The sequence below is a fragment of the Nicotiana tabacum genome, chromosome 16, assembly GCF_000715075.1.
Source record: "Nicotiana tabacum cultivar K326 chromosome 16, ASM71507v2, whole genome shotgun sequence".
Taxonomy (NCBI): Eukaryota; Viridiplantae; Streptophyta; class Magnoliopsida; order Solanales; family Solanaceae; genus Nicotiana; species Nicotiana tabacum.
In genome coordinates this window covers 6,276,037-6,291,948 of record NC_134095.1, presented here as the reverse complement: position 1 = coordinate 6,291,948, position 15,912 = coordinate 6,276,037, and the positions used below count along the sequence as shown (strand labels likewise).

The 15,912-nt window shown below is 35.6% G+C and overlaps 2 protein-coding genes across 2 annotated transcripts; one reads left to right on the top strand and one right to left on the bottom strand.

Moving 5' to 3' along the window:
* Positions 1 to 770: 770 nt before the first annotated feature.
* On the bottom strand, positions 771 to 1,464 carry LOC107821342 (uncharacterized). Its single transcript, XM_016647779.2, has 2 exons — positions 1,282 to 1,464; positions 771 to 1,172 (listed from the first exon to the last, which is right to left on the bottom strand). The coding sequence occupies exons 1-2, from the start codon at positions 1,462 to 1,464 to the stop codon at positions 771 to 773; spliced, it is 585 nt and encodes a 194-aa protein (XP_016503265.2).
* Positions 1,465 to 3,916: 2,452 nt separating this feature from the next.
* On the top strand, positions 3,917 to 14,983 carry LOC107821334 (putative 1-acyl-sn-glycerol-3-phosphate acyltransferase 4). Its single transcript, XM_075231970.1, has 4 exons — positions 3,917 to 4,811; positions 5,162 to 5,247; positions 6,098 to 6,501; positions 14,915 to 14,983. Exons 1-4 carry the CDS (start codon positions 4,240 to 4,242, stop codon positions 14,981 to 14,983), a joined length of 1,131 nt encoding a protein of 376 aa, XP_075088071.1. The 5' UTR covers positions 3,917 to 4,239.
* The last annotated feature ends 929 nt before the right edge of the window (positions 14,984 to 15,912 follow it).

Genomic DNA, 15,912 nt, shown 5'->3' with positions numbered 1-15,912 from the left:
CCACAATACAATCAAGTTGAACTATCAAAGAATGGACTGATATCAGATTGAATTTAAAACTGGGAACAAAAAGGACCTTCTTGAGACTGAATTTTGGACTTAAAACTACATCACCAATCAGTGTCACCTTAACCTTGTAGCCATTTGGTAGGGTGACCAGGTATGGGTAAACCAAGGCTTTAATGTTAGTTAGGATTGATTTGTTATGTGTCATATGATTTGTGGCTCCAGAATCAAGGATCCAAGTGTCAGCATTTTAACTAGAACTATCACACAAAGGGTTACTAGAGTCAAAATGAGTACAGCATGCTGATATACCTGCAAAGTTCACAGCTCGTCCATTGATGGCATTGCTTGTGGATTTGTCTCCTCCTCCTTGAAAGCTTTCCAGGATGGTGAGCAGTTGGCCATATTGCTCTTTGGTCAGACTGTGCATGTGTCGACTCTACTCCTGTTCTTGAGGGTCATTCCCATCATCCTTCACTGCAGTAGCTTCATTTGATGGTCCAAACATATTTCTAGCAATTCTTCTTCCCTTATTGAACTTGGAATTCTGTGGGAATCCATGAAGTTTGTAACATTTGTCCTTAGTGTGCCCTGGCCTCTTGCAGTAGTCACAGAATGGTCTAGGTCTGTTATTAAGTCGGTTTCCCTTATATCCACCATAGGTGTTGTTGCTTCCCTGTTGACTGTAGTTAGTTCTGAAATTGTTATTTCCTGATCCACTCACATTCAAGGCAGCAGAGTCCATTGAAAAATTGTTACTTGGTTTAACTTCCCTTTGTTTCTCTTCTTGAATAAGAATGGAGTTGAGCTATTGTTGGGAGAGGGTTCATCATCAAAATACTTCCTCTCACGACAGTATACACTTCGTTGAGCCCCATCAGGAACTGAATTAATCTTCTATCCTGTTTAGCCTTATGCATGTTTTCTCTTGCTCCACAGGTGCATTTGCAAGCACATTTGGCATGAATGTTCAGCATGTTAAGTTCTTCCCAAAGTTTCTTCATTTTTGTATAATATTCAGTGATGTCCAGGCTTCCTTGGCTCAGATCATTTATTTCCTTTTGAAGCTGATACAACTTGGCACCATTAGTTTGATCGTATCTATCTTCTAGTTCCTGCCAAAGCTCTTTAGCATCATTGACGTATTGCAGGCTGTCCGCTAGGTCCTTAGAGAGAGAGTTTAAGATCCACGAAGTTACCATATCATTGCATCGCTCCCATTAATCAAGGTTAACAAAATCATAGCCTGGCTTCTTACATTTTCCGGTGATGAACCCTAATTTGTTTTTCACGGAGAGTGCTTTGAGGATTCCTCTTTCTCCATGATCTATAACCGGTTTCGTCAAAAGCTATCGGAACTAGCATAGATCCAGCACTTTCCGATGGATGCATGTACAGTGGGCTTGTTGAATCTAGGGTTGTTTTGTCCGTCACCGGGGCTTCGTCTTCTCCGGCCATGATCCAAATTGACTAGGATGAAATAGTTATCAGTGAAGGTAAACTGCTAGAATCAATCGACTGATTGATCGATTTCCACACAAGAACCCTAATCCCCAAAAAGCAAGTAACGATGGTCAATTTCTGACTTTGTGGGTAGAAGAACGAGAAATTGTAAGGAGATGAAGCTTCAGGTCGTTGTCCCGCTCTGATACTATGTGAAAGTTCAGAGATAATGAAGGAGAAAGAGATGAGCTCAGTTTGAGCTCTAATGGCAGAAGAGAGTGAATCGTACAAGAGAAAGAGAGAGCAGACCGAATAATGAAGCTTCTAGAAGAGAGAACCTAATTTCATTATTACAATTCAAAAAGAAATTACAAAGTTAATGCCTCATTTATAGGAGCTGTACAATTACCTAACATTAGCTAACTACCTCGTAACCAATACAAGTATGAAAGAATGAAAGAATAAATATAGAGCAATCACGTCAATAATCTCAACAAGCTTCATGTGTGCAAAACATAAATAAATTAATTATAGTTAAATAATAAAAATTTGTGACGGAAAATAAACGTGGTATACATGTAATAGGCGTCTGGACAATATATATTTGGCAGATATTGAAGGATAAAGAGTATTTAAAGTTAAAACTGAAAAAGGAAAAAACATATGTTTATATCTTTTTTATTTAATTTTGTGCTCGTTACGACAAATATTTTGCAGGCCTACCATATCGGATGCGAGGTTTAATCATTTGTAATCCCAATCTCTTCTAAGGTCGTCATTTTTGAAGTCGTATACTTAATTTCTTTATACATGCATATATAAAATATCTGTACAAGATTTGCGCTAGGGGTGTACATAGGTCAAGTTGGTTCGGATTTTCTAATTACCAAACCAAACCAATTGTATCGGGTTATTAAATTTAAAGACCAAACCAATAAAAGTCCGGTTTTTCAATCTCGGTTTTTCTCGGGTTTTTCGGGTTTTCGGATTTTTTCCCCATAAAGTCTTCATAGCACAAAATATAGAATTTGTGCTCCAAATATTTCTTTAATCCTAGTAGGATAGAACTACATATGGTGTTTTTCAATAAAATAACATAAATATGAGATGAGTCATGTCATTGTACTAAAATATTCAACAATAAAGATAATAAAATCACATAAAATAAGTATCATTAATAAACCATAATTAAAACAAACATAATTTAAAATTACTAATAAGTGCTAAAATAAGTACGATTAATAAGCACTATTATTTACATGACTAAACATTAAAAGAAAAATAAGTTATGCATTTTATCTAAACCACAGAAAAACTAAAAAATAGATATCCAACACTATTTTCATTCAAAGTATAATTGAATTGAATGTTTTTTATTAGCATTAGTATTGATTGGATGTTGGTTTAGGATTTATTTGAGTTACTAACATTTATGAACTATAAAACTTATTGGAGCATCTAAAAATTATTAGTCCAAGCTTGAATTAATACGTGAAAAGATAAAACTTTGAAAAAGCTTAAGAAATATTTATAAACTACACTATAATAAATATTTTTATGTATTAAATATATTTAAAACTTCTATACATATAATGTCGGGTTGGTTTGGTTTCGGTTTGACTTATTTAGTTAAAATCAAACCAAACCAAATATGGTCGGGTTTTTTTTTTCCAACACCAAACCAAATCATAGTCGGGTTTTTTTTCTATGTTGGACTCGGATTATCGAATTGGTGCGGTTTGTCGGTTTCATTTGTACACCCCTAATTTGCGCTTACATCAGCTCCTATGTTTACTGGCAGCGTTTTCAATCTTGTAGAAATTTAGAGAACTTCTGGTGTTAGAGAGTCTAAATTTCTTTACTTACGCATCTAATTCAGTAGAACATTGATCTCTCAACAGAGGGTCAGTTTGTGTTATCCTAAAAAATTGCTTTGTTCATAGCAAGAGAAATAAGTAATTCATGAGATAGGATATTAAGATATAACCCTTAATTGAAGTTGAGCAATAAACAACCAGAAGAGACAATATCCTGGTTCTTTCTGTGTATGTCTTGACTAATCAATGCATTTGAGGTAATCTATTGGATTTTTCGCTTGGTAAGCAGTATTGGAATCCTTCGCTAATCAATGGTGTATTTATGTACAACACTTAAATGCCAAAGTAGTTTAGAAAAACTACATTGTCCACCTATAGGGTATTAAATTCATAGTATGTTGTATGAGTTATTCCTTTCATGTGGTATAACAAATGACACATTTCTTGACTGTTGGATAGGTCACTTAGTTCTAGTAATCTAAAACCAGCCAAAAAAAGCATTTAAAAGTGTAACCTCATTGCTTTTGTTTAGTTATGTTGGATGTGACTTTGACCTGTAATTCCTTAGGAATCATCTCAGGCACAAATTATATTTCATAGTTGTCATCAATGTTTGCTGGTTTCTGTTGCGGTTACGGATCTATTGTCTAACCGAGGGTCTTTCGGAAACAGCATCTCTACTCATTCGTGATAGGGGTAAGGTCTGCGTACACTCTACCCTCCCCAGACCCCACTTGTGAAATTTTACTGGATTGTTGTTGTTGTTGTTGTAGTTGTCATCGATATAAGTTGTGAGGTTTTCTGGCTCTTTCTTGTTTGCAAAAGAACCATCTTTGCTCTTCTTCTCACAACAGAATTTACCCCCATCTAGTCATTGAAGTTAAAAGATATTGAGAGTGCATGTTTGAGACTTTAGCCGATGCAGATCTTCAGTTGTATTATATAGTTGCACTGAGTGCCAAACTACAGCAGGATGGAATTTCAAGAGATTTCTGTCTCAGTTAAGAAATCAAAACATTTTCCTCTGACTCCTTTTAGAATTATAAGGGGTGTGATATGTTTATTAGTTCTACTTTCAACAGCATTCGTTTTCTTGATCTATTTCGTACCTGTGGCAGCTGTTCTCCTGCGCTTCTTCAGCACTCTTTATAGTAGGAAAGTTGTATCACTTCTCTTTGGTCTTTGGCTTGGATTATGGCCATTCTTATTTGAAAAAATAAATGAAACCAATGTGATTTTTTCTGGTGATCATGTCCCGCCAAAAGAACGTGTTCTGCTGATCGCCAACCATAAATCTGAGGTCGATTGGATGTACCTGTGGAATCTTGCATTGAGAAAGGGATGCTTAGGCCACATCAAATATTTACTTAAGAAAAGGTTGATAAAATTGCCAGTCTTTGGCTGGGGATTTTATGTGCTAGAATTCATCCCATTGAAGAGAAATTGGGTAGTCGACGAACAGGTGATAAGACAAATGCTTTCGACGTTTACAAATCCTCAGGATCCATTGTGGCTAACCGTTTTCCCTGAAGGAACAGATTACACGTAGGTTTATCTTATGCAATATCTTGTGCATTTCTTTTCTTATTTTGGTCCTTTTGGTCTTGTCGTGGAAACAGCTTCTTGCAGAAATACAGGGTAAGGCTGCATGTAATAGACCCTTATGGTCCGACCTTTTTCCGGACCCCGCGCATAGCGGGAGCTTAGTGCACCGTCCTTTTGGTATTGTGTTCTTGTTTTGTTTCTACCTATGGAGCACGACAATTGAGTTTGCTAATAGTCAACATATCATATAAGTATATTTTAGCTAAAAGTTTCGACTTATAGCATTGCAGAACTTCTGGATTTGTGTTTTTTTTCACCTCTCTTAGATTGTAACTTGCCTTTATATATAGTGAGCAGAAGTGCAAAAGAAGCCATGATTTTGCCACCAACAATGGATTATGCCTGCTTGGAAATACTAGGAGCTCTTTGGATGCAGGTTCTATCTTGTGACCATGTCTAATAGAAATTTCTCTTTGCTTTTATTTTTATTTGCTCTCTAGCATTTGAGGGGTAATGTTGATCTTTAAGTCACATATTATCTTCAGATTGGAGATGTCATCTTCTAATCCGTCATTAGAAGTTTTGACACTTGCATTAAGAAAATCATTTGATAGCATTAATTATAATGAGTACTTGACTAAATCGCTCGAGTAATTACTGAGTATATGCCTCAAGGCTGGATTAGAAAAAAAAAATACTAATGCCTTTTGGTTTTCTAAAACGCTATGTTGTGCAGACTGTGCAAACATGCAGCCGCACCCGTATTGAATCCTCCAAAACGCATTGTTTTGGAGGATTCGACACGTACCCACAGGCATGCATTTTCAGAGTGTCCGAGCCACCACGACTTAAAAATGCGATACCTAGTATCTCTCTCGTGTTTTTTCAATGTGGGATTCGCCTAGAGTGTCACATACCTCGGCGTCTTTGCTGAGGTTTACCCTATCATCATTCAAGGTTGCACGTGGAGTGGGTCGGATACCATATGTAACAACTCAGCCCACTGGTGATATTATCCGTTTTGGGCCTAGGCCAGCACGGTTTTAAAATGTATCATTAGTGTCTAAGGCTTATTTACTGTAATATATCCAATATCTTTCCTGTATTTTGTCGATGTGAGATTCGCCTAGAGTGTTACAGCAACATAGCTAAAATGAGCATATTCAACAATTGTTTTGCTTAGAGTGACAATAAAAAGAAATGGAGTTATCTTGATCTTCATAGCACCTATTTTTCTCCATTCTAATTCACACAATCTCACATTCTCCAATTTGCTGAATTTGCAGTTTATGATGTGACTATTGCATATAAAAATCAGTGCCCAATTTTTTTAGACAATGCTTTTGGTGTTGATCCGTCTGAAGTACATATTCATGTTAGACGCATTCCTCTTGAGAAAATCCCAGAATCTGAAAAGGAGGCTTCTGAATGGTTAATTGAGACATTTCAGTTCAAAGATAAATTACTCTCTGATTTCATTGCTAATGGTCATTTCCCTAATGAAGGTACAGAACAAGAACTATCAACACCAAAATGTTTGCTTAATTTAATAATAGTAATTACTCTTACTGGAATATTTATATTCTTTACATATTCATTCATCTGGGGAAAATTTTATGTAGGTTTCTCTTGTATATACCTTGCTTCTGCTGCTTGCTTCAATTTTCGACCATATCCTATTATTGGTTCTGTACCCTGCAACCACAGAGCATACTTAGACAATACCTTGGCTCTGATACCAATTGTTGCGGAAGCCAAATGTATATAGTGTGAATAAGTCACAACTACTATACCAAAAATTATGACAGCCACCAAATAATAAATAAGACAATAAAACAACAATAAAGGGAACACCAGAATTTACGAGGTTCGGCTAATTTTGCCTACTCCTCGGACACAACCAAATATTTTATTCCACTCCAAAAATACAAGTGAAATAATACTAAAGAGAGAAGATACAAATGCCTTAAACAGATGAGAAGGCAAATGAGAGGTGTGTTTCAATCCTAAACATTAGGCCTTCTTTTATAGGGGAAAAATCCCCCCAAACTTAACTCCCAACCAATGTGGGACTTTGGCATTTTGCCAAACTTCAACAAATCTCCACCTTGGCAAAATTCCACATTTTCAATTCTCTCTCAATAACAAATTTTGGTTGTGTCTTCATCTTCAATCTTCAGTGTTCAACAATGTTGATCAAATCCAAACAATGTTGAAACTTGACCGCAGTCACCACCTTTGTCAGCATATCAGCAGGATTCTCTGTAGTATGAATTTTCTTCACCGTGACTCCACCTTCTTCTATGATTTCTCGTACGAAATGATACCGAACATCAATGTGCTTCGTCCTTGCATGATAAACTTGGTTCTTCGCTAATTGAATAGCACTTTGACTATCACAAAAAATTGTGATACCTTTTTGTTCAACACCAAGCTCCTTTAGCAATCCTTGAAGCCAAATTGCCTCTTTCACAGCATCTGTAATAGCCATGTACTCTGCCTCTGTTGTAGACAAAGCAATTGTTGACTGCAAAGTAGACTTCCAACTAACTGGTGCCTTTGCAAAAGTAAACACATAACCAGTAGTTGATCTTCGTTTGTCCATATCACCCGCAAAATCTGAGTCACAATATCCAACTACAAACTGATTGTCTTCCTGCTCAAAAACTAACCCGACATCTACAGTATTATGAATATACCGTAGAATCCACTTCACAGCTTGCCAATGCTCCTTCCTGGATTGTGCATATATCTGCTAATAACTCCAACAGCTTGTGAAATGTCAGGCCTTGTGCAAACCATTGCATACATCAAGCTACCAACAATATTTGCGTATGGTACCTTTGACATATACTCTCGTTCAGCTTCATCCATTGGCGACATAGTAGTACTTAGCTTAAAATGGGAAGCAAGTGGAGTACTAACTGGCTTAGTCTTGTCATCTATGCCAAAACGTTGAAGTACTCTCTTCAAATATTCCTTTTGAGATAAACAGAGTTTCTTTGAACGTCTATCTCTAATTATCTCCATGCCAAGAATTTTCTTTGCCTCACCCAAATCCTTCATCTCGAACTCCTTCTTCAGTTGAATCTTCAACTTATCAATTTCTTCCAAATTCTTGGAAGCTATCAACATATCATCAACATATAGGAGAAGATATACAAAGGAACCATCTTTAAGCTTGTGCAAATACACACAATGATCGTATTTGCTTCTCTTGTACCCTTGCCGCAACATAAACTCGTCAAATCGCTTGTACCATTGTCTAGAAGATTGTTTCAATCCGTACAACGATTTTTCAAGTTTGCACACCATATTTTCTTTTCCAGCAACTTTGAATCCTTCTGGCTGAGTCATGTAGATTTCCTCCTCCAAGTTTCCATGTAAAAACGCAGTTTTTACATCCATCTGAACTAGTTCCAAATCCAATTGTGCTACCAAAGCCAACATAATTCTAATGGAGGAATGTTTTACAACTGGAGAAAACACTTCATTGTAATCAATTCCCTCCTTTTGAGCATATCTTTTGGCCACCAATCTTGCTTTGTAGCGAACATCTAATTGGTTAGGAAATCCTTTTTTCTTTGCAAATACCCATTTGCACCCAATTGCTTTCTTTCCCTTCGGGAGATTGGCCAATCTCCATGTATGATTCTGATGAAGGGACTGTATTTCATCATTCATGGCAATCCTCCACTTATCTTCTTCTGAACTTTGGACAGCGTCTTTATAAGTAGTAGGAACATCATCAGCTACAATTGAGGTTGCACAAGCAACCGTCTCTATGAGACGAACAGGTTTCGTTATTGTTCTTTTTGGCCTGCTGGTTGCTATTGATTCAAGTTGTTGTTGAGATTCCTGAGTTGGAATCTCCTCTACTGGCTCTCCTTCCAGAGGGTAATCTTCATTTGTTTCCTCCTCTGCTTCTTGTGTAGGAAAAATAAATTTTCCCTCAAACTCCACCTGCTTAGAAGCACCTTCATTTTGTTTGGTATCTTCTGTTACCTTATTTACCATAGCAAATTCATCAAAGGTAACATCTCTGCTGAATATTACTTTCTTTGTCATAGGGCACCATAAGCGATATCCTTTGACTCCAGAAGTAATTCCCATAAAAATAGCCTTCTTTGCCCTTGGATCCAATTTTGACTCCGTCACATGATAATATGCAGTTGAGCCAAACACGTGCAAAGAGTTATAATCTACAGCAGGTTTTCCGTACCATTTTTCAAATGGTGTTTTGCCATCAATAGCAGCAGATGGTAGACGATTAATGAGGTGACATGCATATGTAATTGCCTCAGCCCAAAATTCTTTGTCCAAGCCAGCATTGGACAACATACACCGTACCTTCTCCAGCAAGGTCCGGTTCATACGTTCTGCCACTCCATTCTGTTGTGGTGTATGTCTAACAGTGAAGTGTCGGACGATGCCATCATTTTCACAGACCTTATTGAAATGATCATTTTTGTATTCACCTCCATTGTCTGTGCGAATACACTTGATCCTCCTGCCTGTTTGATTCTCCACCATCGTCTTCCATTTGAGAAAAATTCCCAGCACTTCATCTTTGTTTTTCATTGTATACACCCACACTCTTCGAGAAAAATCATCAACAAAGGTTACAAAATAGTGCTTCCCACCCAATGAAGGTGTTTTGGAAGGACCCCAAACATCAGAGTGTACATAATCCAAAATGCCTTTAGTATTATGGATCGCTGTACCAAATTTAACCCTTGTCTGTTTCCCTTTGACACAATGCTCACAAAACTCCAAGTTGCAAGCCTTTACTCCTTTTAACAATCCTTGATCTGATAGAGTTTTCAAGGATTTTCCTCCAGCATGTCCCAAGCGCATGTGCCATAGCTTGGTTGCTTCTGCCTCTTTGTCGTCACTGGATGTTACTGTCGCTGTCCCAATAACTGTACTGCCACGATAGCGGTACATATTATTATTCTTCCGATTAGCCTTCATTACCACTAGTGCACCGGAGCATACTCTCATCACTCCATTTTCTGCAATGATTTTGAACCCTTTTGATTCTAGGGCTCCCACAGAGATGAGATTCTTCTTCAAATCCGGTACATATCGAACATCTATCAATGTTCTGATCATTCCATCATGGTTCCTTAATCGTATTGAACCAATGTCATATGAGGTAAGAGGGCTGTTATCCGCTGTGTGGATGACTCCATATTCTCCTTCTTGAAATTCCATGAACCAGTCCCTGTTGGGACACATATGATAGCTACAAGCCGAGTCCATCAACCATATGTCTGATGATGTTGATGACTCTGTTGTAACTAATGAGAAGTCTGAATCATCACAATCAGCTACATTTGAATCCATAATGGTCTTTCCATTGTTATGTTTGGCCTTATTCTTCAACTTCGGACAGTCTTTCTTCCAGTGCCCTTTTTCTCGACAAAAGGCACATTCATCTTTGCTGGGTCTGGATCTTGACTTGGATCTTCCCTTCTTTGTCCTCGTTTGATTTTGAGGACGACCCCTCACAAATAGTGCTTCTCCTTCTCCGCCCTTCTGTTTTTCTCGCTTTCTTTGTTCATAGCTGTACAAAGCCGAACAAACTTCTCTGAGAGAAACTTCGTCATTTCCATGGAGTAGAGTAGTTTCAAGGTGCTCGTACTCATCAGGAAGTGACGCCAACAACATCAAGGCCAGGTCACCATCATCATAAGTTGTATCCATATTTTGCAAATCTGTAACCAACTTATTGAAACTGGTGATATGTTCATTCATCGTGGTACCAGGAACATAGGTGAAGTGAAACAGTCTCTTCTTCATGTACAATTTATTTTGACTGTTTTTCTTCAAAAATTTATCCTCCAGTGCTTTCCATAATTTACTTGCAGAAGTTTCCTTTGTGTATGGATATTTCTGCTCTCTAGCAAGGTAGGATCGAATGGTACTGCAAGCAACACGGTTGATAATTCTCCAATCTTCTTCTCCAATAACATCTGGTTTCTTTTCTTCAATGGCCAGATCTAGCCCTTGTTGAAAAAGGACATCTAGAACCTCGCCTTGCCACATCCCAAAATGTCCGGACCCGTCAAATATTTCGACCGCAAATTTCGCATTTGACACAATTCTTGTCATAAGCGAAGATGCCAATGATGACGTATTGTTGACACTTGATGTAGATTCTTCTTGTTTATTGTCTCCCATCTTTGACACAAATATTATTTAATAGCTGACGACACAAATCAAGATTATTTCCTTTCTGGTGTGGAAGATCAGACTAAGCTGCAACCACAGAGCATACTCAGACAGAACCTTGACTCAGTTACCAAGATAAATCTTTTCTGATGTGGAAGATCAGACTATGCTGCAACCACAGAGCATACTTAGACAGTACCTTGGCTCTGATACCAATTGTTGCGGAAGCCAAATGTATATAGTGTGAATAAGTCACAACTACTATACCAAAAATTATGACAGCCACCAAATAATAAATAAGACAATAAAACAACAATAAAGGGAACACCAGAATTTACGAGGTTCGGCTAATTTTGCCTACTCCTCGGACACAACCAAATATTTTATTCCACTCCAAAAATACAAGTGAAATAATATTAAAGAGAGAAGATACAAATGCCTTAAACAGATGAGAAGGCAAATGAGAGGTGTGTTTCAATCCTAAACATTAGGCCTTCTTTTATAGGGGAAAAATCCCCCCAAACTTAACTCCCAACCAATGTGGGACTTTGGCATTTTGCCAAACTTCAACAAATCTCCACCTTGGCAAAATTCCACATTTTCAATTCTCTCTCAATAACAAATTTTGGTTGTGTCTTCATCTTCAATCTTCAGTGTTCAACAATGTTGATCAAATCCAAACAATGTTGAAACTTGACCGCAGTCACTACCTTATCCAACTACATGTATTTATGTATAATGATCACTAACTTGCTACAACTACAACCGGTAAAAGTAGATCCTTTTTAAGGTTAAACTACTAGTGCATAAATTCTTTATATTCAGCTATATATAATTGAAATCCTTTTAATACATGTTGAGTAATTCCAAATGGAATTTAGTGTTTGTACACTGAATCACTGATAGTGTAAAATTTGTCACATTTAAAGTTATTAATCTCGAGAAATAAAATTAAAAAACAAACCACAAATTTTAATAATTTGGAAATATTATAATACGTTCCCAATATCTCATCACTAACTGCAACCTGCTGCCACCAAATTGAATTTTTTTGTGCAGTGCGTGCCTCAGACCTTTCGATAAATGAAAATCGTTAAGAAAATATTTATGTGAAGAGCTTCTTTCTGTCTTTTTTGGTTCAACCAAAATGACTCCTTATCTTTTTCCTTCTTCCATATTTATTTTGAATAGTCTTGTGTAAGTACCAAAAATAAAAAGTGAAGGGAATAATAACTTTAGTAGAATGTTTTGTTGGTGGATTTTACATGGCTAAACCAACTTGATATAACCAGACAAGAAAACACAACTGGATAAGAAAAAGAAGCAGTTAGTTCTCTCATCAAACTCGCCTTAAACATAATTTTTAAAGTCTTGTTTTTCGTCATTGAGTTAGGTTAAAATGAAACATCAAACATCCTTTGCGTGTATTAGGTTTTTTTTGTCTTCCATTAATCCCTTTCATATCCACACTCTTGACCTTTCAGAATTTCACCTAAGGGAAATGTTGTGTGTTCTTTAGGCTTTGAATCCAAACAATTACAAATCAAGCAATACATATTATACATGTTGAATTTAACTTTTGTAAACTGACGGTATACAATACTATTAGGTTTAGATTACCTACAACATTAATCTTAATTTGGTAACAAAAAACACAATAAATATCTTGCTCTAATCGACTAAAATATATTAATAATGTAAAAAACTTTGCATTATCAGTGCATATTTGAACCGTTGAACGAGAACAAAACACCACATATATGTAGACATGCAACATGTTTGCATGTAACAATTGCAAATAAATAACACTTATCACCTTAGACTTTTCCGAAAGGAAAAAAAATAAAGAAAGAAAGAAATCCTTGGATATAAAAACATGAATCATGGAATGTTAGTGAGACGAGTCGAAGCAAGTGATTGGTAAAAGGTTGCACTAAAAAAGTTATACAGTAACCTAGGGATTAAACCTCAATTCTTCATGTTTGCATTTTTGTGGTAATACAGAATCTATTACGTACCTGGATGAAAGAAGCTCGAAGTTATATATTGACGGTAATTAAATAGTTTACGCAATGTTAATTGTCAAAATCTTATCAAAACCAGACCTTAAATGACTTATCAGTTCTATCACGTTTTGGCCCTAGCAGAATTACTGGTAATTAAATACGCTGACTCGCCTGCAAGGGTTGGCTAAGTTGGTTGGGTGAGTAGTTTCTCACATAGAAGACGTAAGATCGATTCCTCTCACCAGCACAGCCTCCTCAATTATAGAATGTCGCACCGGGCTTGTCTGGTGCTGTTTATATCTCCTGCCTAGTTTGCGAGCTATTACATTACCCGGTGTGTACCCGAAGGATGGTGATTGTGAGTTTTCCTAAGAATTTTCCAAAGAAAAAAAAAACCGCTGACTCTAACTTCATGAATCATTAGGTGAATATTCTCGTATTTCCTTTTTCATATTTTTTTTTTCTGTTTTGTCCTCTTATCTTTGATATACTGTTTTCAATTGTTTTGGGTTTGGTGAACTAATATTCGAAAATGGTTTATAAATCTAGTCATTATATCCGTGAAATAAACACCTAACTCGATTAAGGGCAGGTGACCTAGCTTGGCAATATGCAATATTTGTTAAACCCTATAAAATTGTTTCATCTATGTATCTGTCATTATAATGACTATACCAGCACGTTATGAGTTAGTTTGTTTTGATTTGTAAGATTATGTACTCTAATTTCATCCAATTGAATCTTGATTATCTCAAAAGTTGTGTTAATCCTAAGAAGACAGTTCAATGGCGTCAATGATCCAAAATAATTACAACGACGTACCTTCTAACATTATTTTAACAACGCGACTGACAATTTCTTACACGAGCCAAGGATCCATGATTTCTGATAAAGAAAGAAAAGGAAAATATTTTATCCGATCTTTTTATAGGATTAATAATTATATATAGGGAGTAGCGAAGATGCGAAACTCATGAAATTGAAATTTGAATTACAATAATCTTGGTGGAGAGCTATATACTAATAATTAAATAGGTACAAAAGTTAATCATAGTGTTGAATTGAGTTTAAGTTGTGTCCGTTGACAATAATAGTACCAATTTTATACTATATCAAATTAAGATATCTACAGTAACTAATGGCGTAGCCACCTAGTACACCCTTCGCCAAAAAATTATATTGTATATATAAGTTAAATACTATTTTATATGGTTATATATTATATTTTAAACACCCTTAACACAATTGAATAATATAATCTAGGCGGATCCAGAATTTTAAGTTATGGGTTCCTAAAAAAGTCTCAAGTTAATATATAATAATAACTAGATTAACGAATTGGGTTCTAAACTAAATATTTTTCTAAATTTATAGATTTTTTAATACAAAATACAGGATCTAGACAAAACTACTGGGTTCACGGGAACCCGTAATTATTATGCTAGATTTGCCCCTATCTATTGGCTCAGGGTATTCAAAGTGATGTATTGTTCCCGGGTTTAATATTCTGCCCATTTTATTTGTCAAAACTAAACAGAGACCATCATGTATGGTCTATTTGATGCTTTTGCAATCTGAAAATTTTTCTAATAAAGTAACTTTTAAAACTTAAAATTTGTGTAGAAATAAGCAACTAATCTTAGAAGTAATTTTTTTAACTAAAAGTTGATCTTAAATAAATTTTTATAATTTAAAAATCAAGCTCTAAAAAAAATTTGGTACATCATTCATCGACAAACAAAAGTTAGTAATTTGTTTAAAATTTGAACACCCTTGACAGAAATATCTTAATAATATTTTATATAAGATATGATTAGATAACCTAAAAATAAACGAAATAAGAGGAGTACTATTGAATTTATGCTCTACTATAGGAACAATTTTTTTCCCAAACGACTAACAATTTGGCCATGGAAACAGGTGCATGTTGTAGCTGCCAATGAGACGTGTGATATTGGAGCCGTACTTTTTATGTCTCTGATACTCTGATGACTGAATCCCTTGGCTTTAAAAATATGTCGTCATCACGTGCTTCATGGAGCCTAGCACGTGACCTGTTTAGCAGCTCCTTATTGTTTTTTTTTTTTTTTTTTTTTGCTGTCTTTGGTATCATGAAAATCATTTTTTAGGATATAAATGTTCTCTATACAAAATAAACTGTTGGTGTCATTCTCTGTAGAATCTTTGACTTTTAAGTTAAACTAATTGTTACAGTTAATATATTGACATTATTCTTTAGGTTTTTCACCAAAATATGTAAAGATTTTCTAACATTATTAATAATTTTTACTATATATCTTCTTTTGAAAAATATTTTCAACACCAACCAAACACCATATATGGAAAATATTTTTCTTCCCACGAAATGGATGGAATACGTTTTTCTTCTATGAAAAATAACTTCGGTAATATGAAACACGTCATAGTACTAGAAGTTTTTCAAACATGATTAATACTCGATGGAAGTTAGAGAACCATTCTTTTTTCCCCTTATAACAAGAATAGGTTTGCGAATAAATATGGTTTTCTATAAATATAATTTCTTTCATATTTTGTAACTTACCTTAACAAAGCGGACGTAATATATAGTTCTTTCTTGTAATATTGTGCACGTAGTGTTCTCTCACACCAAGTACTCCATGCTAGAATTTAAAGTTTTTTCTAAAATTAAAAAAAATTGTAGAATTTACAAAATCCATCATGCTTTTATTTAGAAAATTTAAGGTGGAGCTGGTAATTAATAGAAGGTTTTGAATGCGTGCTTGTTGGAGAATTTTTCTACTAATAAGTGGAGAAAAAGGACCAAAGGCAAAGGGAGTGTCACAAATATTTGGAAAGAAATCTCAAAGTTATTAATTGCCATTAAGCGAAATTTTTGCGTGTACATTTAGTTAATGGAACTTGACCACAAAGATACC

What these genes read in the sequence shown, in the direction of transcription:
- LOC107821342 (XM_016647779.2), bottom strand. Translation starts at nt 1,464, where the DNA reads ATGGCCGGAGAAGACGAAGCCCCGGTGACGGACAAAACAACCCTAGAT. An exon ending in TCCGTGAAAAACAAATTAGG is followed by an intron (nt 1,173 to 1,281) that starts GTTCATCACCGG and finishes TCTCTCTCTAAG; the next exon opens with GACCTAGCGGACAGCCTGCA.
- LOC107821334 (XM_075231970.1), top strand. Translation starts at nt 4,240, where the DNA reads ATGGAATTTCAAGAGATTTCTGTCTCAGTTAAGAAATCAAAACATTTT. An exon ending in CCTGAAGGAACAGATTACAC is followed by an intron (nt 4,812 to 5,161) that starts GTAGGTTTATCT and finishes CTTTATATATAG; the next exon opens with TGAGCAGAAGTGCAAAAGAA. An exon ending in CATATCCTATTATTGGTTCT is followed by an intron (nt 6,502 to 14,914) that starts GTACCCTGCAAC and finishes CCATGGAAACAG; the next exon opens with GTGCATGTTGTAGCTGCCAA.